Genomic DNA, 23,026 nt, shown 5'->3' on the forward strand with positions numbered 1-23,026 from the left:
GGCCAATAATTCTGATATTCGTCTAGCCAATCACTTGATGTGATGTAACAAACTACTATTTTTCTATTTTTTGTTATTTCCACTAACCCCAACCGGACCGGCCTTGGTAGGCGACACCGCCTACCAAGAGCCTGGGTCTGTCCGAGGTTTCTGCATAAAAGGAAGTTTTTCCTCGCCACTGTTGCTTGCTCTGGAGGAAACTCCTGGAACTGTTGGGTCCTTGTAAATCCTGGAGTGTGGTCTATACCTACTCTATCTGTTAAGTGTCTTGAGATAACTCTTGTTATGAATTGATACTATAAATAAAATTTAATTGAATTGAATATGATGTAAGGTTACTAAATCTATACACTGAATTGCTATTATTTAATCAGTCAATTATTTTTGTTTTTTCTTCAAAGGGCAATTGTACCAGTTGGTAGACCAGCAGTGAGACCCAATAAAACACAAAGCACAAGTAGGCTACACGTAATTGTTGATTAAAAAAAATCTCTATATATAAACTATTCTCTACTCATAGCAGCATATTTGAAGAAAATTACTCACTAAAAGATTAGCTTTGTCAGTTGAAAAAAATCATCTTAATTTATGTTAGCTATAATATTATATTCTATGTTTATATTGTTACCTGTAACGTTATGCATTGCTTCATCTTATCTTAGGCTAGACTATCTTATTTCTATTCTAAACTCTGTTTTTACGTTGTTACCTATGGCTGTCTGTGAAAGCTGTTGAAGGTGCGCCGTATTTCCACTTTATTTTTAGATTATTTCTCAGTCACTTCCCAGTCACCGGTGGTGACAACAGGGAAGGAGGGTAGAGGCCCCCCCCCCCCCCCCCCTCTCCCCCTTCCACTCGGAGCACTTGGTTTATCCCACACTACTTCCTCGCATCTTTCCTGCGCGTTAGGGTTGTGTGTGTGCCCGGAGTTTCCTTCCGCTGACAGGCTGCTGTCACAAAGCCACCATGTTATCCCATTCCCGGTGCCTCACCAGGAATTTTGGCCGTTCCCTCTCTGCCATCCGCCAGGTAGGCAACAGGCAAATAAAATGTTGTCGTGGCCACTAGCTAAATGACTCTTTGGATGCGGGCGAAGGTGCAGATTCTGTGTGTTCAGCTCTATCGGAGCTACCATTAGCATTAGCGATAGCTGTAGGCCACAATGAGGCCGTAACATTGTAAGCCAAGGACAGTATGACAAGTATGACACTTTCCTTCACTAGTCTTTGTTTTAGACAGTATTTACGCCTAAATCAGTGCACTTCATGTTGAGTTGGTCTCTCGTTTTGACATGAGTGTTAAAGTTGGTTGACCTACGCAGAAAATGTCTAGTTTGCAAACTTATCAGATATTCGTTAGCCACACCAAGCTAAATGAAGGGGAATGTTAGCTTGCTAAGTGCTGTTAGCTGTCATGCTGAGGTCATATTGTGGTTAATGAGAGAAACAACGCCCAGTTTAACTAACTTAATGGAACCATAATAGTGTCAATGTTTTTTGTTCGTTTAGTGTCGGTGTAAATTTCTGTCGCTACATTAGAAGCTAAAGTTAAGTAAGCAAAGTCAAAAATCAGCAAAGTCCTAACGTTAGTTTGAAGTTGTCAGCCTGTCAGTGAGATTAGTAGTTGATAATTAAGCTTTAATGCAGGTAGTTGATTTAATAAAAATACGTGTTATGCATTTTCTGGTGCAGTTCTAATCCAAAAACACACAAGCCACCTGTTTGCTAGATAATGCATTGATAAGCCAATGTCAAAGGTTGTCGTCTAGCGCGTAGAAATGACCTTTGACCGAGAGCACTTACTTATCTCCCTGTTGATGACACCTTTGCCATTTATGCACAATCCCAAGTTTTAAATATGTTCACTGTTAGACTCCACTGTTACATTGACCTTGATGTTAACATATCATTGTTGTCAAATTTTCCAGACATTGTTAAGTTGTTCTTCTGCACAATCCTTCACATTAAAAAAAATAACAGACGTTTAGTAATGCCTAACTTTATCTTATCACAGGGGAACAATGCATTAGCTCGTCGGGCCACGGCAGGTATGTCTTAAAACTGTTGAAGCATGAAATCTGAAATCCCAATCTTTGCTTTCGGATAGTCCTGCTGCAAGAAGTTATTAACACATTGCCCCTTTCTATTTTCTTACAGCTCTGTCAGTTGGCCATTCTATTACTTTGAACAGCAATGTGTAAGTACATTTACTCATAAAAACATTTAACTTGGATGATACGTTAAAGTAGTTTTGGGGATGTGTATTGAATCTATTAAATATTTTGTGTTTTATATTTAGAAAATCTGATCCCCGGTCCAGCGTCTTCCAAATCCAGTACTTCAGGACGTCTGTAGCCTACAGTATGTTTGGGCCTGCATGCTTTTCATTTCTGCACTAATCTGAAGCTTGACCACTGTAGTGGGATGTGACTAAATGCATCTCCTTTGACTTGTCTTTGTTCTCCAGGAGATGAAGTTGTCACAGTCAAGACCCCTGCGTTTGCAGAATCTGTCACAGAGGGGGATGTGAGGTGGGAGAAAGGTAATGCCTTTTATGAATTAACACACTGTACATTAGTTGCTTCTGACCCTGTAAAGGATAAGCGTTTACAGATGATGGATGTATGCTTCTGATACAGATAACAACCAAATTAAACAAAAGGTAGACAGTTTGCTATCAGATGCCGATCTAAAACGTTCTCCTTACAGCTGTTGGAGACACCGTCGCTGAGGATGAGGTGGTGTGCGAAATTGAGACTGATAAGGTAAGAACCAATTAAATTTGACAATGTTTTTGATTGCTGGTAGTTGTTGGGCTTTGCGTACAGAGTGTGTGTGGCATAACATACCTCAAAGTATTGAGGTATGATTTTTTTTATCAAAATAGCATTCCATTTTAACCTTTTTTAAAAATTAATATTTGTTGGGCCCGGTGCGAGAGAAAAAGGGCAAATCAGTACTAAATTACGTCAGTCACTTTCTCCTGACTGAATATTTTTGAATAATTTCTTTTATGAACTTTTGGTGAAAGTGAAGTATTTAACTTAAATAAATTGATGAAGTTATTACTTTGGCACCAGCCAAATCCCAACATTAGAAAATATCCTAGAACGTTTTACCTTTTTGTTTTTATTTTAAACATTCGAGTATTTTGACTTTAGTTTTTTTTTCACTGACATCAGACATCAGTGCAGGTTCCCTCTCCTGCTGCTGGGGTGATCGAGGAGCTGTTGGTCCCTGATGGGGGCAAGGTCGAGGGAGGAACTGCGCTCTTCAAGCTTCGAAAAGGAGGTCGTTATTGTATTTTCATTCAAAGTTGTCCAATTCTGAAAATAGTAATACTTGAAAGTCTGCCTTATCCTAACTATTGAGCTCTGTGTCTTTAGCTGGTGCTCCCAAAGCTGCAGATGCTCCAAAAGCCGAAGCCCCAGTAGCTGCAGCCCCTCCACCACCTTCTGCTACTCCCCCTCCACCTTCTCCCCCCTCAGCTGTGGGCCCCATTCCCACCACAATGCCCCCTGTGCCACCTGTGCCAGCACATGCTATGGACAGCAAACCAGGTTAGTTGTCATGAGACAGACGGTCTGTGTCATGTGAGAACTGTTTTGCTTGACATCTGTGCTCTTGACCTCTAGCTTACATGATTAATCATTGTAGGCACTGGCTTTCACCAGTTCCACTAAACTCATGTCTACAGATACTAACTGCTTCGTTATGTCTTCCTCATAGTTTCCGCCATCAAGCCGACTCCTGCTCCAGCCGCACCAACGGCTCAAGCTGAGGGAGGGGCTAAAGCAGCCAGGACAGAGAGCAGGGTAAAGTCCAAAAATCACCACTACACCTAAATAACTTTTAGGGGTATCTGATGACTGATGATGTGTTTAATGGTCTAGTACAGTAATAGTTGGGAATGGTGTCTTAATAATTCTGATAATTCTTGTTTTTCGTTTTAGGTTAAGATGAACCGCATGAGACTGAGAATTGCCCAGAGACTGAAAGAAGCCCAAAACACCTGCGCTATGCTGACTACGTTTAATGAGGTTGACATGAGGTAGGAAATTCTACATGAGTTGACCTACATTTTTTGAGCCCTCAATGCTATTTTAAATATCAAATGTGAAATGTTCTCCGCTGCATTATCGCACGTGAAATGATTGAAGGAAAAAGACAGACCTTATAGAATGTAGGAGTCGGCATCTGTTTACATATCTATAAACATGTTTGTATGTGTGCAGTATGCACATTGTGTACAGTACATGTATGTAGATCTGTGTTAAAAGCCAAGACAACACTTGCACAAATGGTTATGGATTAGAATCTGCCCAATAGGAAAAGCTTTTTGAAACCCAATATCCTCTTAAACACTGGAATGTAAATATTTGGTCATAATGCCATCTAAAAAGAAGATAAGAATTGTTAAAACAGATTTTATTAATTTACAAGGAAATGTTATTGTCTGCACTTGCCCCCAATGCTGAAGAGGACACTTTGAGGATTTCTCTTCCCCGCAAATGTGTGGTGTCGGCTTTCGGCTATTCAGGGTTTTCTATGTATCCTAATTAGATTGACATTGACGGTCTGGAGGAAGACTTCCCATGCTAGGGCTCATCTGGAGCCGAAGGAGCTAGTCAGAGCAGGAGGCTGGAGCATCTGTAGGGGCCCACAGAGACCTGCGCTCTGAGTGGAAGAGCTGCCTCAACCGATATGGGCTTTTATGACAGCCCAATAAGATTTACAGGCTCTAGAAAGTGAAGATTTTTATCGCTTCTTCTCTCCTTTCTCGGAGAGTCTGTGTCTTGGGAGGGGCTAATTATGTTAGCGGAGAAACCCTAGAGCTTCAACAGGGTTAGAGACAGGAAAACAAACAATTAAAAAGAGAGATACACGAGAAAAATGAGCAATGATGAAACGATTAGCGGGCCAATTTCAATAGCTTTAATCCACCGCAATATGTAATGGCATTCTTTTATAACCATAAAAGGCAGTGTTTTTATCCCTTTTTTTTAAGAGATTTTAGATTGTGATGTATATCTTTCATAACAGTTAAAATATTTGCAAAGTGTATCCTAGAGGTTAGTATAACATTAGGCTTCTAATTTAAAAGTGTGATAACAGCCATGGATTGTCTTATTTTAGCTAATAAAAACTTTTTTTTTTTTATTGCACATGGTTTATAAATTACTGCTGTTTTTTGTAAACTTGGCAAGAAAGCAGTAACACTTAAAAACCATTCAAGTACATTGAAAGGATTTTAATAAGGTATAAAAAAAAAAATCTGTCTGTCTAAAGGGAAGTTATAGTCGACCAAAAAAATGTGCCTATTGAATTTCAGTAATTTTGAGTCACGGGTAGGAAAGATATGTTGAATATAAAATGTTTCTGTTTTTTTTTTGTGATAAAATGCATTTTTAAGTCCTTCTTAACGTTCCTCTGTATTTTCCATGTTTTGAATGAATGTATATTTAAATCCGCAAATCTAGCCCAACGGATTTTCTTTTGTCTTAGAATTTTCTCCTTTTTATATGTTCATAACAACCATCACATTAAGTATCCTGTAGGATTCAACCCTGCTTCTTGCCTCTATGCCACTTGTTAGGTGATCTATGTTTCTTTTTACCTGCAGCAACATCTCAGAGCTGAGGAAGACTTACAAAGATGCCTTCCTGAAAAAGCATAACATCAAGTTGGGCTTCATGTCTGCGTTTGTGAAAGCTGCTGCCTACGCTCTGGCTGACCAACCTGCTGTCAATGCCGGTATAGAATCAACCTTAAGACTGTGAAACCTCACTTTGTGGTGTCAATTTGACTGTCTTTGCACGTATGTGTACAAGTCAGTGCAGTTGTGCCAGGTGAAGAAAACGATTTAAGTTTCAGTGTATTTCACAGCAAACCTCAATCCTTATTTGTTGCCTGTAGACCACCCTGACCTATTTAGATAGACCACAATGAAGCGGAGGGGGGGGGGGGGTTCTGTATTGGTGGCTTTTACAAATCAAAAATAGTCGTTGGGTTTCACCTTCCACGGCTTTTTGCTTGCATGTTACAGAAAATGGCACGCATGAAAAATAAATCAATCTTGGTGAAAACGTAGTGAATATTTACGTTTTTTATCCTGTATACATTTTTCTTCTGTGTACTATGAGTACCCTTTTTTGTGTTTTCAGTAATTGATGACACAACCAAAGAGATTGTGTACAGGGACTACGTCGACATCAGTGTGGCTGTGGCCACGCCAAAGGTGAGACAAGCACATTATATTGTAATGCTAAGAGCAAGTGCTGGACAGTCCGCTCGTCTTTAACGTATGGCACGTATAACTTTTCTCTCAGGGTCTGGTGGTTCCTGTAATCCGAAGCGTAGAGGGAATGAATTTTACTGATATTGAGAAGGCCATCAATTTGTTGGGGGAAAAGGTAATATTTGAAATTGCATATTATGTCATATTTTGAGTCATGTTTGTTGTAGTTCATTCTTCTTTTTCTTTTATTTTTTCTACCCTTGTGAAAGTTTCTCATCTTGAGATTTCCTTAATGTGTGATCAATCTTAATTGTGGATGTGTGTTCGTAGGCCCGTAAGAATGAGCTGGCTGTTGAAGACATGGACGGAGGAACCTTCACCATCAGCAATGGTGGCGTGTTCGGGTCCATGTTTGGCACACCTATAATCAATCCACCACAGTCTGCTATTTTAGGCATGCACGGCATCTTTGACAGGCCTGTAGCAGTCGCTGGCAAGGTCTGTGTCCTTATTGCAATACATAAAATACGCACCAAACATAAAAAAATGGATTTGGTTTGTCAAATATCTGTCATACTGTTCATCACAGCTATTTGCAAACATTCTCTGGTGTGTGTATTTCTAATTGTATATGCATTGACTCTTTTTCTCTTGTTTTCCGTTATGTCAGGTGGAGATCCGTCCCATGATGTATGTTGCCCTGACTTACGACCATCGTCTGATTGATGGAAGAGAGGCTGTCACTTTCCTGCGCAAGATCAAGTCAGTGGTGGAGGACCCCAGGGTGCTGCTCCTTGACTTGTAAATTCTTGTGCACTCCTGGCCCAACCAAATAAACCACCCTAAACAAACACCGGCTGTATTCGCCAGATGAACACTTCCGCAACTGCAGATGTTGTATTGGTTGACTAGGAAAAAAAGGTTTTGGGGAGAACAGTTTAGTTGTACAATGGACATTTGTAAGGCAGCCGGTGATCAACAACGTGGGGCTGTTCTCTAGATCCAAAAATATAAAAGGAGGAATTACTTTTGCGCCAAATGTCATTTTATTACTTATTGAGAGAGCAATGACAAACCTGGATAAACTACATAGTATCGGTTCATTATTTTGGTTGAGAGAAGAAAAATAAACACATATTGGGCCAGAAACCAAGAAACACTATGTTCTTAAATGTCCAAAGTGAAGAAATTCTGTTTAAAAAATGAGGGAAATTCTCTTTATTCTGTGTAAGAAAAACTATTTAAAAGAAGGATTTAAACAATAAAAGCTGCATTACTCAACTTAGGTTTTGTTTTGTTTTTTTGTAAACGTAACAGGGTAGCTAAATTTACAAGAACAAACCCAGACTCATTCAAATAAATCCAACAATAAAGTTACTACTCTTACTAAGGTAGTGTTAGGGGATGTTCACTGCTTATCATGCAGTATACCTTGAATGGAAACTTTTACTTTAACTCGACACCTGTTTGTAAATGGGCTGTGGACTATTGGTCAACTAATAACATGTCAAAGACTTGATAACTTAAATAAAAGCCCCAAAAATGGTCTTGTCATAGTTCTCTTTGGAACTATGCATTGCTTATTGAGCGATTATAACACCAACAATGAAATCAATGAAATGCAATGGATAGAGAAGAGTAACAATTTATTGCCTACTGTCAGTTTTTACAATGTTTAATGGCAGTCCAAACAATTGTAATTGTCCAAATTTAATCAGTTTTCATGCGTGGTGATAATATGCTAGGATATTTTAAAATTTAAATATATACCAAAATTGCATCTAAGGTACCTTTTTTAAATTACAATATGAGCATCTCGAAACAATCTTTTGGAAGAGAGATGGTTTCCTAGTTTTATTCATGTTTCAGTTTTTATTGTAATTTTTCTTGGGAAGCACAAAGTGCAAAGAAAACCAGCGGTGTTGTGCCGCATCCGTTTTGGCCACTCAGAGGTGAAGCAGCTGCACCTGCTAGCAGCTCAGAGCTTTCCAGGAGACACTGCTGAAGAAGGGATGACACTTGATGTCACTCACACCCCCGCCTCCAGAACCCAAGCGGTAGCCAGCATCAAACTGAAGCAACTGCAAAGCAGCACAATGGAGGGTTGATATTCTATAAAATCAAGACAAACCATCTTGCAATTTATTGCCACTGAGCATAATATTTAGAACAGAAGCCTAACCTCAGTGAGCAGAGACGCAGCTGCAGCGCCCAGGTGGTTGGGGATGAGCAGCTGGGTGTGGGAGTGGATTCCTGCTGGATGGAGCTGCCACAGTGGCTGGAAGAACAGTGAGCAGAGTGTGTTAGAAACCATGACCCAGTGCCACAGTTTGCCGGATTGGTGCAAAATGACAAGGTTGAAGACTTCACTCTTGGACACGGGAAATGCTCATAGAACCTTTCGCTTACCATTCCTGTTAGGAGTTCAAACAACAAAGCCCCAAGACTCCACCAATCACAAGCCTCTGTAACTCTGGAAACACCACCAATTTCTGTAAACATACAACAAAATGATTTTAGTTGTATTCTTGCACAAGATTCTTTATAAAACATAGTTTGGTGTCTTCATATATCCATACAATGTGAAGTACTTGATCTTATTCAGAGTAAAGTGGAGAAGCTCAATCCTGCCACTAGGTGGCAGGTTACACCAGGGAACAACCACTGGTTTCAGCTTCCAGTGCATATTCTTACCTGGAGCACAGTACATCTGTTCTGTAGCTTTGGAGCTGATCTCTGACTGAACCTCACTCCACTGTCCAAAAAACGTCAAACACACCTTTCCTGTGAAAATAATGTGTCAAAATCAAAAGTATGGTGGTTTTCCACATGCAATATTTTACATGTATCTGATGAACTCACCGTTGCTGGTAAGTAGAACATTTCTAGGGTTGAGGTCCCGACACAGAATGCCTTGCTGATGTAGACTCTCAAGGGCCAGCAGAATCTGAGCCCCCCATACACACACCTCTGCTTCTGGAAGCCCCCAGCAGGTCTGCATGGCCTTATCTGTAGGACTGGAGGACTTCACGGGGAACCGAGGCAGATGGCACCAACCATCAACCTCAATGATCTGGTCTTCACCTTGCCCCTCCGATCCTTCTGAATAAAGGTAAGCATCGACATCCTCTCCCTTCCTGTGGGGTGGGGCTCCAGTAGGACCAGAGGAGAACCAGCCCACAAATGATCGCCCTTTTCCAGATGCTACATTCTCTCCAGGACTCAACATATCGCAAGCCTCCTTCACACCCTCTCTTGCCTCACTGGAACATGTTTCCCCTTTGTACTTTTTCCCTGAGGGGGCAATGGGGCCCCCTGAATATGTCCCCTGTTTTCCTGCAATGCTGTGGCAGAGGGACGCAGAGGAAGGCCAGTAGCTTTCTGAGGTGATCCGTGTGTCTGTGTGGTCAGAAAATACTGCTCTGTCTGTGCTCCTGATGACTACCATGCTATTTCTATCCTCAGTGGTTGGACTGCTGCTGTCCTGCTTTGAGTCTGTAACCATATCTACAGAATTACCACTCAAAACAGATCCTTGCTGAAAGCCATTGCTATCCCATGATGCCCTGCCACGGATCTGGGTTTGGCAATGGAGAGGAAGATGCAAGATGGCAGGGGAAGAACTCAAGCCATTATTTTCCCTGTTTAGGGATCCGTCTTTTATAAATGATGTCTGATTTGCACGAGGTGGTGTTTGTCCTAGCGTGCTATTGAAATGACTGTCAGTCACTGCATAGGGGTTTATTTGCTCACAGTTATGTGCTGGATCTGCAGCTTTCCAAGCCACTTCAAACTCAGAGCTGCACTCTGTCAGTCCCATTCCAGCTTTCTTCTTATGAAGTACTGACATTACATCGAGAGCTTGACTGACACGAGTGCAAGACAGAGGCAGAGCGGGCTGTTCCTGAGTTTCACTGGAGTGCAAACACAAACTAGGAGCTGGTGGATGGATGCGGGTGTTGACCTGTGTCCTAGCTGGGACTGAATTCAGAGTTAGCTGATCAAGCTTGTTATAAAATGATGCTGCAGAGCGTGTGTTCTGCAGGCAACCCGTCTCCTCGATGTAGGAGTGAGTCCCGCAGCTCTCCAGTCGTTGCTGAGTCTCATCCCATGAGGTGGGGGAGTCTGTGTCTGGGCTCTCGTCACTAATTTTTTCGGAAATCACTCCTATGTTCCCTTTGCTGTTGTGCTGGTAGTCGGTGCTGATCGTGGGTGAGGTGTAGCTGGTCTTCAGCTTGATGCTTTGCTGGCCAGAAGCGAAGCATTCTGGGTGTTCCTTGGCCTTCTCGTTCCTCAGCTTGTGCAGCTTGGAGAAGAGCCTCCCACCTAGGACAATATGGGAAGAAAAACCAGATCAAACATCGGACCGAAGAGCAAGCTTCAATCTCAACCCAACATGCTCCCATCAGCACTGAGAACAGAGCAGTTGTTAAAAGCTCACCTTTGACATGCTCAAGATGCAGGTACACAGCATCCTCACTGACGTAATATCTTAGTAGCTTAACCATGTATGGCACCCCCTGAGGAATGATAGTTGGCTGGTCCCTGCTCTCCCAGCTCGACTTGACCAGGCTCTGCAAGAACACATACACACAATAGTGGTGATTTTTTTAGGAAAATGCAGTATGTGTTTATATGGAAAAAAAGTATTAAATCAGACATGGTTTAAAAAGAGAGAGAAGACTGCTTGGATTGCCCCCTCAAAGATTAGTGTCTTTCTGTTACCATGTCTCTCCGGTCATTGAAATTTGAGGTGCACTTGCCCTGGCTAAAAGGGTGAGAGCTTTCTGCCAGATCAATGCTGGATGGTACTCAGGGAGACAGGAGGGAATGAGATTCTATCAACTGGCCAGCCACAGTATACAACAACAACCCCCAAACATCTCCACTACCAGTGGATAGATGTAGACATATGGAGGCATTTTAAATGTAAATGTATTACAATATAGAGCATACTCTTCAGTGTATTACTATATCTGGAAAAAAGAAAGGAGGAAATCTGTATACTCACCTTTACAACAAATGTCTCCTTATTGACCATACTTTGGACAATCATGACCTTTGGAAAGAAAAATAACATCAAGGAGTGTCAATACACAATGCCAACACTGATATGGAAACACAAAGGTGAGAAGTGTTCCAGTCTTACTTTATCAGTCACTCCGACCACCTTACACATTTCCAGATCCTCCACAGGCGAACTCAAGTGTCTGATTGGACGGAATCTCAGACTGCTGTAACCCTGGTGATGAAAGCCATGCATGTCACCTACAGAAGCAATCGTTTTTTGCCCACAGTATTTGGGATAAATAAGCCTTTAGTTTGAGACAGACAGTCACTAAACGTTTAGTCTCATGTAAGAAGTATGACAGGACGTGCTCTATTATGTTATTCAACTCTCAAGGAGTACAAGCTATGAATGCTGACACTTAAATGGGACTTCTTCAATATTTGACTTATGAACACGTTAATGAACACTAACAATGCCACAACCCTACATTTCACCGTATATTTAAAGCACATGAGAGACAATCCGATGTACATTTTATAAATGTTAGTAAATGAAGAACATCTTACCCCCAAATGAGAGCTTCCTTTCCCCAAGTTGTCCTGCAGATGTGTTATGAAGATTTCTTCAGCTCTCTTCAGATATTGGGTTGTTTTTCTTTTCACAGCCTCCCGACGATCCTTGTTTGGGTCCACTGTAAAATAGTAAATCTCTTTCAAATAAAGAAAATACTGTAGCTTTCTGAATCGAACCAATCTAACAGACAATATTATGTCCTGACTAAATCATAGGCTTTATCTAGGACAATGACTGGTTCCACACAGCTGACTAGTCACAGTGTGGTGGGGGAAATGTCTCACCAGCGAGGAAATCTGTGTTTAACCTTTGGTTTGGGACTTCCTGTTTTTTTTCTAGTCCGAATGTTCCCATCACATGACTTGTGCAAACACGCCTCTTCAAATTCCTCATCATTACATAGCCTTAAAGACTTGTGTGTAAGACAGAGTAATGGGATTTTGGGATGGGATGTTGTCCACTTACACTGAACCCCATTCAACAGCAAGTCCACCCCATTCTTGTAGTAACTGAAAGCTGCCTCATAGTCCTCGTTGACCTCACTGTCCAGTGCCATGCGGATCTGCTTGGCCGCCTCCACCAGGTAGTCTCTCTTTGCCATAGCTGCCTTGTTTTGGACCCGTCAAGGACCAGATGGGCCTGAGTACAGCACAAATAGCTTTAAAAAAAGCAATACTGTTTATTCAGCTGGACTTAATTCAGACATGCTAGAAACTCAACAAAAAAGAACAAGCTGTCTCAAATTAGAAACTGAAACTTTGTTGTAAGCAAATCATACTGTGGCTCTCAAAGGGTCTTCTTGGGAGTTACCTTTGCACCCTTGTCTTATCAACAGCACGACACATCTCTGTCTGTTATCACTGGGCTCGGTGTGCGTCTGCCCCCGGTGATTCCAAGGCTCAGGTCTTTGTGGCACAGCATTGTCATCTGAGCCAGTGGAAACAAAGAGTTAACCTCCAGACCAGCACAGGAAGTGAGTACAAGCTTGTGACTACAATTTTTTGATGAATGAAAAGAAGCAGAGTTGCCAATGTTTAAGATGACAGGGAGATGACGCAAAGCATTGAGGAACAATGTTGTGTGTCTCATGTAAATCACAAAGCTAAAGATGACTGGAGAGAGTCAACACCCATATTTCACTTTATTTTACAATAATATATTCTAAACTGATCTTGGACATCAAACCCACACATTTACACAAATCACATTAAGTGGATTATTTCCAATGGGCAAATACAATCTCTGCTGACACAAACGTTATGAATAAATGTCATAAAATATTTAGCAATTAATCTTTGTCATATTATACAAATGTATTACCATTCAGACAGGGAAGGCTAATGCTCACTAGAAAACCTTCTATTGATGTAAAAAATTAGCTGAATTTCGGCTACAGTCTAAAACACAAACATCACACAAACAAGCACACACATACACACACACACACGATCACCCCATCCTGGTTACAGTCATGGAGACGACATTATCTAAGGAGTGTTATGATACACACAAAGCAATCTTCGGTCTCTTCTGTCATCATCTCATCATGCACATCCATACCCAATGAGTTAGCAATCCACCATGGTAAATAAATGACCAAATAGCACAGAAAACAGGCACACAAATATACACACACTGCACCTGATGTGAGGCGAGCGCGCCCTGGACCCTCCACCCCAGCAGCAGCATCAGCAGCGGCAGCAGCCCGTGTCTTCGGCAGCCTCAACACACTCCTCTCAGGAGCTGCGGTAGGAGGAGAGAGCTCGGGAGAGGCTCCCGATTGGCTGAGCATGATGTCACTTTAGGGTACCATTTCACACAAGGCACTTACTTCTCCACCCTCTCATTCTGACAGATGCGGACCCATTTAAAGAGACAGTACTGTTATTGTGCAAGCTGACTGAAGGCCATTTTCAACCCTGTCTTTTACTTCCAAAATGGATTGTGTTTAGCCTTTTGTCCCATATAAAATCCCATATGAAAATTGTAACCACAATTTATTGAATGTTCATGAATGACTATGAATTCCTTCTACCGCTGCTCCATCAAGAGTATGCTAGAGTACTGTATCCCTACATGGTATGCCATTTGCTCAGCAGCAGACAGGAAAGCCCTTCAGAGGGCCTTAAAGGCTGCCTAGAGGATCATTGGCTGCTCGCTGCCCTCTTTGGAGGATCTTTTCAGTGTTTACTGCCTCGGTAGAGCATTCAGCACACTGAAAGATCCAACCTACCTTGAACACTGTCTGTTTGACCCACTGCCCTCTGGTAGACGCTTTAGTTTAATCAAGTCAAGACAAACAGACTCAAAAACAGTTTTTAACCCAGAGCCATGAGTTACAGTCACATTTCAACTTCACCTTTGTTTTTATTTTGGTATTTATTTATGTATATAACACTGCACCAATGTTCACATTCAACCAGACCTTAGCATATATAGTATTACCTGTATAAAAACCCACTACAACTCAGTGTATTTTTTAGTCACATAAAATGCACATTTTCTTATCTATAACAATTTTATTCCCTATTTCTGATTCTATTTTATATATCAGGGTTGCCACTTAATTTTGTTGTACTTCGTTGTGCAATGACAATAACTAAATTACATTTATTTTATTAAAGTATTGCTTGTGATATGTCCCATCCACTATGAAAGGAAGGATCACCCTGCCCAGAATCTATAGTCTGCTGGGTCTTAGTGCTTAGTATCAGATGGAGCCAGGCTCCAGTCACAGCACAAAGGAGAGTCATTACCCCCTTAAGGGAGGGCCAGTGTACAGAGGGGGGTGGAAGCCCCAGCATGGAGCAGGATTGTATGAGAGGAGGGGGGCCTGAGATGCTACAACCTTTTTCAAAAAGCAGAAAGGGAGGGGTCTGATCTCGTTCAATGATACACTTTACACCCTTACTGAAATGTTTATCTAAATATAAAAGATGGTTTTTTTTTCAGAATCAGTGGTGGTGAAATTCAGTTTGGCTAACCCAAATGGGCTGTTGATTTGATAATAGAGTGTTGTAACAAATGATGAAATTGTTCCCTGTACCAATCCAGCTGCTGTGTAAGTTGTGATGCTGGAATTGGTTTCTCAGAATGAGGTTCTTGTAGTTAGTGTAGAACCTAATGTCAACAATGGAGCTACTGGTGTACCCAGAGTACTAGTACATACATAGATTCTCTGTCAGGAACAGGCTTTGAATCTTTCTCCCAGCCTCCATATGTGTAGCCCGTATTAAGATGGGCATTCAGGTGGCATACAATGGGTTTGCTGACATTGAGGATACCTGTGTGTGCACAAGAACCTGCAGAGGGAGAGATACATCAAATTCAGTCCAAAGAGGATTTAGATTTACTGTATTTGTAAATATCAGTGTGAATGTGCTTACCAATGTTGGGGTTGAAAAGCTCCTGGGGGTTCTAACACTCAATTTGGAGCTGCACCTTGACGGACGCGTCACACAAACCACAGTTTTTGTCGTAGGTCTTCTCCAGCCGGTTTACCCATTGTGATTTAAGAGTAAACACATGGTTTGCAAGTGGATTGGAATTGTATCTGATGATGTGGTGATCATAGGGACACTTACCGTACATACAGAGACTTGAAGACAGTGGTGGAGCCTCTGATGGAGAGCGGCAGCTCTTTAATCAAAGCCTCCACCTGTTTGATCTGCACTTTCAACTCCACCTCCACGGCAGCATCATTGTAGACATCATTCTTCTCCATTGTTTCTATTTTTGCTGTCAGCTTTATTATCTTTTCAGCATATGTTGTCAGCTTGGTCTCATAGTCTTCCAGCTGAAACAAAGTAATTGTATTTTACACAATTTTATGTTTGTCCATCTCAAATATGTCATTATCTGTTGCACATGCTTGTTACAGCACCTTGACCATCTCGAGCTCTAGTTTGTGTGAGATCTCCCCAGCTGTCTGCTCTACTGCTACCAGGTCTGCAATAGGAAAAGTAGAACTGGGCAAGAAGGCATCACACGATCACCTGTCCCCACTTCCACCTCCTGTCTCTTTCCTCGCACTCCCCTCGCTCCAAAGGCCTACCAATGAAAAAGAAATGGTCACATGAACATAGAGTATGTCAGCTTACTTCTAATGTGAGCCTCAAAGAATAAAGATGAATCAGTTGATCTAAGTCATGCCATACATACCCCCCAAGCCATTGTGGGGCTCAGCAGTGCTACAAAGTAAAGAGTGCTGATCATTCTTGGTGCAGTCAGAGTTGTAATGAATAGGACAGCTGAATCTTCGGGGCTAATATAGTCTTGTTTCAATCTTTCATCTTCGGCCAACAGAAATGAAAGACTCAGAGGTTTGTTTGGTACGATCAAACTGTTTGGTTCTGCATCAGAATTTGCGGGTGTACCATCTGAGAGAGTTCCCGGTTGTTAATTGTTTCGTTTCCCTAGGTGGTCTGAATAATGAATACACTGTGGAAATTATTTATAGATTAGAATCTCAAGACATATAATTAAAATCTATCTTTATTTAATAATTGGGTGTAACAAAGTAGCAAACACTCAGGCACAAATAACCATAACATTTAAAGTTTTACAATCCCTTGACACTTTGAGTCTCTGATTCTTTATCCAGATGTTTCACATTTTTCTTTTTCTTTGCTTTCTTGGTTTTGGCTTTAACCACTGGCTGCTTAGCATCAAGAGCAGGCCTGGACCTGGTCAGGTGGTTAGAAGTAGGGCTTAGCTTGCTGTGGACCATCTCTGGATCAGAGCGTATGCCCTGGGCAGAGATGGACTGGCCTGGAGCAGAGCGAGGGGAGTCATCCAGCAGGTTTGGTTGAGAGTAAGAGCGCATAGCTGGGGAACGGGTGGGATAGTAAGGCGCTAAGGCTCCTAACATGGGCAAATGGACATGCTCGTTGCTCAGATTAGTGACAGAATAGCGACTGCTGTTGGACATGACAATGTGGTGCCAAGAACTTAGAGGGGTGGCAGAGAAGTGCGGAGGGCCACTTGAATCCTCCTTGGCACCTCCTGGAGACATGACCACGGAGCCGCGTGGTGTTACAGCCTCCACAGCGCTCTGGAAGGTCTTGAGGATGCGGTCGCTCTTCTGCTTCTCTTTCTTCTGACGAGACTCAACCTTCCTCAGCTGGCGGCGGTGATCCCTCATCATCTGTTTCCTTGTATCTGCCAGTCCCCTGCAAAGAAACAACAGATATTACTTAACTAATTTAAGATGGCAATCAAGGTCAGGATCTGGACCAATTCCCAGCTCATAACTAAAACACGTGTGGTTCAACTAAACCATTGTTCAAACAATGTTAAAACTAATGATCATACAAATTCACAGCAATGTCATCACTTAATGTTTTGTAACAATTAACCTTATCATATGACAGGCCTACACTCATATGCAATTTAGAAGGCCAACATGTGAGTGTGATCACAGTAGATGTGCTCACCTGTAGTCTACCATGCCTGTCCTGTCACGATCAAGTCTCTGAATCAGCTCCTCAATCTGATATCGATCCAAAGGAATACTTGATTGCTATCACAGTTTCACAGGACGGAAGGAAAAAACTAAAAGTCAGTTTCTTTGAGTGATTAACTCGTCCCTCACAGTAGGCTAATGCTGTTATTGATTGGCTGTTTGTTGGTCAATGGTTAGCGTCAGAAAATATTTGTGAGATAGACTAGAAGAGAGCTCATCATTCATGATTTCACAGGACAATTTCATGCTATTTTGCCCTGCAAATGTCACTAACTGCACAGTTAAATATATCAATTTATCTGGAAACCTGCACGGCCTTCCTGAAGTCAGCAACTGGGACTTGCATGGTGCCATCTTTGTCAATATTCCGAAAGAAGTCCCACAGGCGTAGCTTGCGTTGATCTAAATAATCCTTCAAAAGTATTGGGAAAAGACATTTAGACCATTATGTAATGCACGCAAAACCAAACAAAGAAAGAGTTGCCGTCATTTAACAGCTTTTTGAAATTAATACGTGAGTATAATACTTGAATAGATTAAGATAACATTACATTTTCATGTAAAATGATGGAATGTAACCAGATTCTTAGGGCTATACCTATTGTCATAGTTGACCAAAACACACCTGGATGACTTTCATTGGATCAACACGTTTTGGTGGCTTCTTAGCGATGAAGCCTCCGACTCCTCCGAACTGTACATCCAAACCAGGATGCTCCTGACATGTCCCCTCCAACAGATGCACAAAGGTCTCATTTACCAGCACATTCTGCTTGGTAAAACGGTGCAGACCAAGACACAGGATACAGGGTATGTATTGTGTTTAATTTCATTGTGAAAGGTTTGATTTGTTTTAACAGTGATAGAAATGATATGACAGAACAGTTAGATCAGGATGCTTGCCAGAAAGACAGCCAGACAGTGGTGTCTCAGTAACTCACACATATGTTGATCTCTTCCAAGGCAGTTCTAGGTGTGTTCTTCACCACATTAACTAGGGCCAGTGCTCCCTCTACTGTTAAAGAGTTGTACGCCAGCTAAGGGGTGTAAGAATTAAACATCAAATCATATGTATCTGCATCCTACTGATGAGCTTAATACAACCTTGTTTACCCACCAGTAGAACTCGGAGTGTGTCATTAAACTCAAGACCCCGGCACAGCATGCCAACACCCTCATTGGTGAGGCGGTTGTTGTTGAGGTTGAGGTGCACCAGAGTGTTGTTGAATTTTAGGGCTTCTCCCATTGACAGGGCACCCTCATTCCCAAAACCGTTCCAAGATAAGTCAAGGTGTTTTAACATTGCATTCACCTAAATGTAGAGAATGTGATGATGTTGAATACCAAGTCAGTGTTCAAATTAATTTCTTATACAGCCATACCTTGAGTCCAGCACAAAAAGCTACAGCCCCTTTCATTCTAAGATGGTTCCAGCTAAGATCCAACACCTCAAGACCCTCGTTGTTTGCTGTAGAAATATTAATTCCGATGTTCATTTTTCTTGTTTGGCATTACATTCATGAAGTTCATCACATCTACAAAGACTTTACGATTTGTGACTTTTACCGTACCCAACAGTTGTCCCAAATGTTCTCCTCCTTTTCCACAAAACTCATTATGGCTCAAGTCTAGTTCCTTTATTCTGGAATTGGACTACATGGAGAAAAAAAACAATAGCCTACCATTACTTAATTACAAACCACAACTAAAATGTAATTTTTAATCATGAGGCTCAAAGTTCATTGTTTGGGTAACTGGTTATTAATCACTTACTGACAAGGCATCTGCAAAATATTTTGCATCATCATCAGTAAATCTATTTCCTGTTGGGACAAAATAACGTTTAAATATATAAAATAATTATACTAATATTACAAATAATCTCATAACTAAAATTAAAGATCTTGTGGCATAGTTTTCTTTTCCATTTTTCCATCATTGTGTCTAGCATGGTCTCAACACATCACACTACTGTCAGTGCAGTTCTGCTGTTTATTGTTACCTGAAATTACCTGAAAGTTTCACAGATTTCAATGAAATGTTGTCTAGTAACACCTTAGCAACACACTCAGCCCCTGCAGACTGCAGATAGTTGTTGGACAAATCCTGAAAGCAAAACAGATACTGCTACAGTACGCTGCATAATCCACTGTAAAAGTTAAATTCCACCTGAAAAGCACTTGTACCCTCTAGTGGTAGTTTTGCAGTCCAACATACCAGGTGCTGCAAGGTAAAATTAGCCCTCAGCATCTCCACAAGGTATTTGGCTCCCTCAGCTTGAATGTGATTGTCTGCCAGCTCCAGAGTGTTGATATGCATATCTGTCTAAATACGAAGAGCTTATCAGAAACTTATATATACATATACATACATATGTATTTATATATGTGTACTGTATAAAAACTCACAGTCAATGACATGCATTTTAAACGTACCACCAAAGCAATGGCAAGTGCCTTGCACCCCAAAGGTCCTAGCCCATGGTGGTTGAGGGATATGATTGTAGAGTCAAGGTTTCGTATAAAGTAGGAGACTGGCACCACACCCACCAGCTTGCAGGCCTGGAGGTACACTTCAGATATAGACATCTCCATGTTGCTCTCCTCTTTTACTGGAATTGAGAAGCCCAAACTATATGACAACCAATCTACATCCGGTAATGAATTTATGTTTCACAGCAACACTTTCTTAAAACAAGCTTTTTATTTGCATTGTTTTTGGAATTTTTTTTAACCACGTGATTGTAAATTAACTGTACAAATGTACAGCTTGACAGTAAGAGCAGCAACATGGCATACACTGTACTTACCCAAGAACTCCAAGAATAGCGTCAATGTAAGCCTACTTACCATCCAACTCTAAGTCTGTGTCAAACTCATCATCCATGCCCTTGGGTGGAGTTGGGGATGGACAATCATCATCTTTTAAGCAGAGGGACTCAAAAGACAGTGTCGACATTGCTGTAAGCAGTCAGAACCTATGTCCTGTTCAAAGCCATTTCCCAGACACAAAGAGAATGCAGTCTTCGGGTTATTTGTTCATTTATTCCTGTGTGTCCTGCACAGGCTGGCACTGTGAAACGAAATAGGTCTGTGCTGTCCAGCGTGTAATTCTACCCGTCAGATAACGTTTCCTGTGTAGTGCCATCAACAATTAATGCCTTAGTGTGGTTACAATTCTGTTTTTTTTGGTAACTCCAAGCAAACCTGTAAGTAGGCCTAAGGCATGACAGTATAAAAATATGTAATAATGTAAAATGATGGCTAATGGCATTTTATAGGATGTTGTACATTTAAATTTTGATTTAATTTTTTATTTTTACCAGATTAAGACAAAAAAAAACACACACTTTCTTGAGGAAACCACACCAGTGACATTTTTACTGACCCCTAAACATTTGGACCACCAACAACTCGAGAACGCGCATGCGCTAATTTCAGAACAGAAAACATGATTGTCAGCGTGTTGTATTATGCGCTCTACCCGCTGTCACGGTACTTGACCAGTCGACACTCAGGTACGTCTTCGTCCAAGTGTCTGTGTTTTAAAAAGTCAGTGTCACTATGCGCATTTCAGTCGGGTAGCTGTTAGCAGTTAACGTTTACACACGTTATATTTAGTTTACACGCGTTATATTTAGTTCGCTGCTGACTGAGCACCCGACATTTATTGGTTTGAGCGTTAGGGTGGGGATTTAAACTAAAACTCGACGTGATTTTTCCTGTGGTTCCCAGCTATGTTCTAATATTTTCACCTTTTGCACGTAAGCAACATTATATTAAATGCTATTAAGCTCATTCTAACTTTAGCCCGCGGAAACGTGTGTTAGCTTGCACTTTCTGGACTTTCTGGACAGTCACACGTGGGGAGGGAGGGGGGGGGGGGGGGGGGGGGGGGGGGGGGGGGGGGGGGGTGGACACCTCCACCTCCACCTCCACGTGTGACTGTTTTGCTTAGTATTTCAAGTTAAATGAGAAAGCTACAGAATGTCGCATTTAAAACTGGTCGTCATTATTTTCGGTAAACTATTTGACACAAGCAAAAGAGTTAAGTATGTTTTAGCATTGTATGAATGCATGTATGTTTTTAACACAATTTTATGTGCTAGAGGCCTCAAAGAAAGGTCTCCCTCCTGCTGTCGTTAATGGCAAGACAGTGTGGCATGGTGGTGCTGTCACAACCAGAAGCTTCACAGAGTCTCAGAAAACCCTGCTGGACCACTGGCTCAGCCCGAGCAGTGAGACGAAGGGAGAAACGAAAGAAAGGATGAAAGAACCAAGCCCAGAAAAGGAAGACGGAATGAGGCCTGACAAAAAAAAGCAGATGGCTGTCCTGCATGAAGAAGCAAAGAATGAGGATGCTTCAAAAATGACTAAGGTGAAATCTGCACATAAGGAGAACGAAGCAGAGACGACAAGTGAACAGATACAAGACAAAGTGGAAGCTCCCAAGCAAGTGGACAGGGAAATATCCCAGCAAGAGCATAGAGAAATAACTATTCACCATGAGGTGTTCCATATGGAGCAAAACACAGAGGATGGAAGTATTTTTCCATCTGAGGACGTAAGCCCCAAGCAAGCTCTTGGGGAACAGTTAGAGTGCCTGCAAACAGAGGACAACACTCAACAAACCACCAGATCAGTGCAGGAAAAGATACAAAGCTTGGATGAGTCAGTAACTCCAGCTGTGACAAGCATACAAGATACTACCCATCCAGTACAAGAAGAAATACAGGTACAAAACCTGGAAGAATCAATGGCTCCAGCTGAAACTACAGCTGAAGTAACTGAGTGCTGGGATGAATATATGGCTCCAACTGCTGATGGTGGGGAAAGCAGTTCTGAGCTGGTGCCTTCCTCCCTTCTATTCAACACTCAAACCCACCTACTCAGTGGGCATCATGATACACAGACCAGCTGGCACTTTCCTGCAGGACCTGGCCTGGCAGAAGAAGTGCAGTGCCCACTGTGGCAATTTCCTGCCTTGAGCTATTACCCTCCAAAAGAGACGATAGTGCCATTTGAAGGTAAGTGATCTTGACATCTTACTTACTGGGACTGCTTCATTGTTAGCTTTTTTTTTAGTTGTAATACTTCTACTGTAGTGAGATTTGTCTAAACTCTCCAGTAGTTTAATATCCAGCTGTTAATTTGCAAAGACTCATACGCGTGTGTTTTTTTTTACACTTAGTAGTGTGGAGAGTATGGGAGGATGTGGATGAGAGTGCCACTGCCGCAGATCCCTTCCCATTCACAAAGGCCTCGATGGACTTCACTGTTATGTCCTACAACATCCTTGCTGACGACCTACTAGAGGCCAACCAGGAGCTGTACACACACTGCCCCCTGGAGGTGCTGGACTGGAGCTACCGCTGCAGCCTACTCCTAGAGGAAATAAAGAAATGGGAACCAGATGTGAGTCAAGTGCCAGCTGATTCAAAATAGATTGTACATTTGCCTATTGATCATTTATGAATGCAAACTTAATACATTTTTTATTGTAATCTTAAGGTGGCCACTAAGGAGTTGTGTGTATTCTCTTGTGTACAGATTATGTGTCTCCAAGAAGTTCAGGAGAACCACTACCATGACCAACTGTATCCAGTCCTGTCTCAGATGGGTAAGTCATCTGAGAAAATACAGTGGAACAATTCTGTCGGCTGATATTATGACGAAGAGAGTGTGTGTGTGTGTGTGTGTGTGTGTGTGTGTGTGTGTGTGTGTGTGTGTGTGTGTGTGTGT

The 23,026-nt window shown here is 41.7% G+C and overlaps 4 protein-coding genes and 1 pseudogene across 4 annotated transcripts in view; 2 read left to right on the forward strand and 3 right to left on the reverse strand.

The window, feature by feature from the left end:
- The first annotated feature begins 794 nt into the window (after positions 1–794).
- dlst (dihydrolipoamide S-succinyltransferase) lies at positions 795–7,547 on the forward strand. The gene is made up of 15 exons (XM_034857641.1): positions 795–1,029; positions 2,014–2,047; positions 2,157–2,196; positions 2,299–2,360; positions 2,467–2,541; positions 2,709–2,764; positions 3,182–3,290; positions 3,386–3,559; positions 3,729–3,814; positions 3,953–4,050; positions 5,623–5,753; positions 6,164–6,237; positions 6,329–6,412; positions 6,568–6,735; positions 6,908–7,547. Exons 1-15 carry the CDS (start codon positions 967–969, stop codon positions 7,040–7,042), a joined length of 1,389 nt encoding a protein of 462 aa, XP_034713532.1. The 5' UTR covers positions 795–966; the 3' UTR covers positions 7,043–7,547.
- A 547-nt stretch (positions 7,548–8,094) lies between these two features.
- On the reverse strand, positions 8,095–13,562 carry rps6kl1 (ribosomal protein S6 kinase-like 1). Its single transcript, XM_034857637.1, has 12 exons — positions 13,463–13,562; positions 12,632–12,748; positions 12,287–12,460; positions 11,815–11,939; positions 11,387–11,479; positions 11,249–11,296; positions 10,679–10,811; positions 9,100–10,563; positions 8,932–9,021; positions 8,647–8,729; positions 8,420–8,515; positions 8,095–8,318 (listed from the first exon to the last, which is right to left on the reverse strand). Exons 3-12 carry the CDS (start codon positions 12,420–12,422, stop codon positions 8,208–8,210), a joined length of 2,379 nt encoding a protein of 792 aa, XP_034713528.1. The 5' UTR covers positions 12,423–12,460; positions 12,632–12,748; positions 13,463–13,562; the 3' UTR covers positions 8,095–8,207.
- A 1,182-nt stretch (positions 13,563–14,744) lies between these two features.
- LOC117936281 lies at positions 14,745–16,054 on the reverse strand (annotated as a pseudogene).
- A 256-nt stretch (positions 16,055–16,310) lies between these two features.
- LOC117935457 (leucine-rich repeat-containing protein 74A) lies at positions 16,311–20,638 on the reverse strand. The gene is made up of 13 exons (XM_034857643.1): positions 20,135–20,638; positions 19,721–19,896; positions 19,503–19,610; positions 19,298–19,391; positions 19,059–19,108; positions 18,857–18,938; positions 18,668–18,753; positions 18,403–18,597; positions 18,227–18,322; positions 17,911–18,054; positions 17,593–17,697; positions 17,257–17,342; positions 16,311–16,992 (listed from the first exon to the last, which is right to left on the reverse strand). Exons 1-13 carry the CDS (start codon positions 20,241–20,243, stop codon positions 16,383–16,385), a joined length of 1,941 nt encoding a protein of 646 aa, XP_034713534.1. The 5' UTR covers positions 20,244–20,638; the 3' UTR covers positions 16,311–16,382.
- A 56-nt stretch (positions 20,639–20,694) lies between these two features.
- angel1 (angel homolog 1 (Drosophila)) overlaps positions 20,695–23,026 on the forward strand; it is a 5,656-nt gene continuing 3,324 nt past the window's right edge. The window contains exons 1-4 of the mRNA XM_034857639.1: positions 20,695–20,802; positions 21,394–22,311; positions 22,476–22,699; positions 22,835–22,904. Coding sequence (XP_034713530.1) covers positions 20,736–20,802; positions 21,394–22,311; positions 22,476–22,699; positions 22,835–22,904 — 1,279 coding nt within the window. The 5' untranslated portion in view covers positions 20,695–20,735. The remainder of the gene's footprint in view (positions 20,803–21,393; positions 22,312–22,475; positions 22,700–22,834; positions 22,905–23,026) is intronic.

This window comes from Etheostoma cragini, chromosome 20 (genome assembly GCF_013103735.1).
Source record: "Etheostoma cragini isolate CJK2018 chromosome 20, CSU_Ecrag_1.0, whole genome shotgun sequence".
Classification (NCBI taxonomy): domain Eukaryota; kingdom Metazoa; phylum Chordata; class Actinopteri; order Perciformes; family Percidae; genus Etheostoma; species Etheostoma cragini.

Coding starts and splice junctions, on each gene's coding strand:
- dlst (XM_034857641.1), top strand. CDS start 967: ATGTTATCCCATTCCCGGTGCCTCACCAGGAATTTTGGCCGTTCCCTC. Junction 2,542..2,708: donor GGATGTGAGGTGGGAGAAAG/GTAATGCCTTTT, acceptor TTCTCCTTACAG/CTGTTGGAGACACCGTCGCT. Junction 3,560..3,728: donor TGCTATGGACAGCAAACCAG/GTTAGTTGTCAT, acceptor TCTTCCTCATAG/TTTCCGCCATCAAGCCGACT.
- rps6kl1 (XM_034857637.1), bottom strand. CDS start 12,422: ATGGCAAAGAGAGACTACCTGGTGGAGGCGGCCAAGCAGATCCGCATG. Junction 11,480..11,814: donor AAGGAAGCTCTCATTTGGGG/GTAAGATGTTCT, acceptor TTTCATCACCAG/GGTTACAGCAGTCTGAGATT. Junction 8,730..8,931: donor ACAGATGTACTGTGCTCCAG/GTAAGAATATGC, acceptor GTATGTTTACAG/AAATTGGTGGTGTTTCCAGA.
- LOC117935457 (XM_034857643.1), bottom strand. CDS start 20,243: ATGTCGACACTGTCTTTTGAGTCCCTCTGCTTAAAAGATGATGATTGT. Junction 19,392..19,502: donor ATTTTACCTTGCAGCACCTG/GTATGTTGGACT, acceptor TTTTGCTTTCAG/GATTTGTCCAACAACTATCT. Junction 19,109..19,297: donor GAAATCTGTGAAACTTTCAG/GTAATTTCAGGT, acceptor TTGTCCCAACAG/GAAATAGATTTACTGATGAT.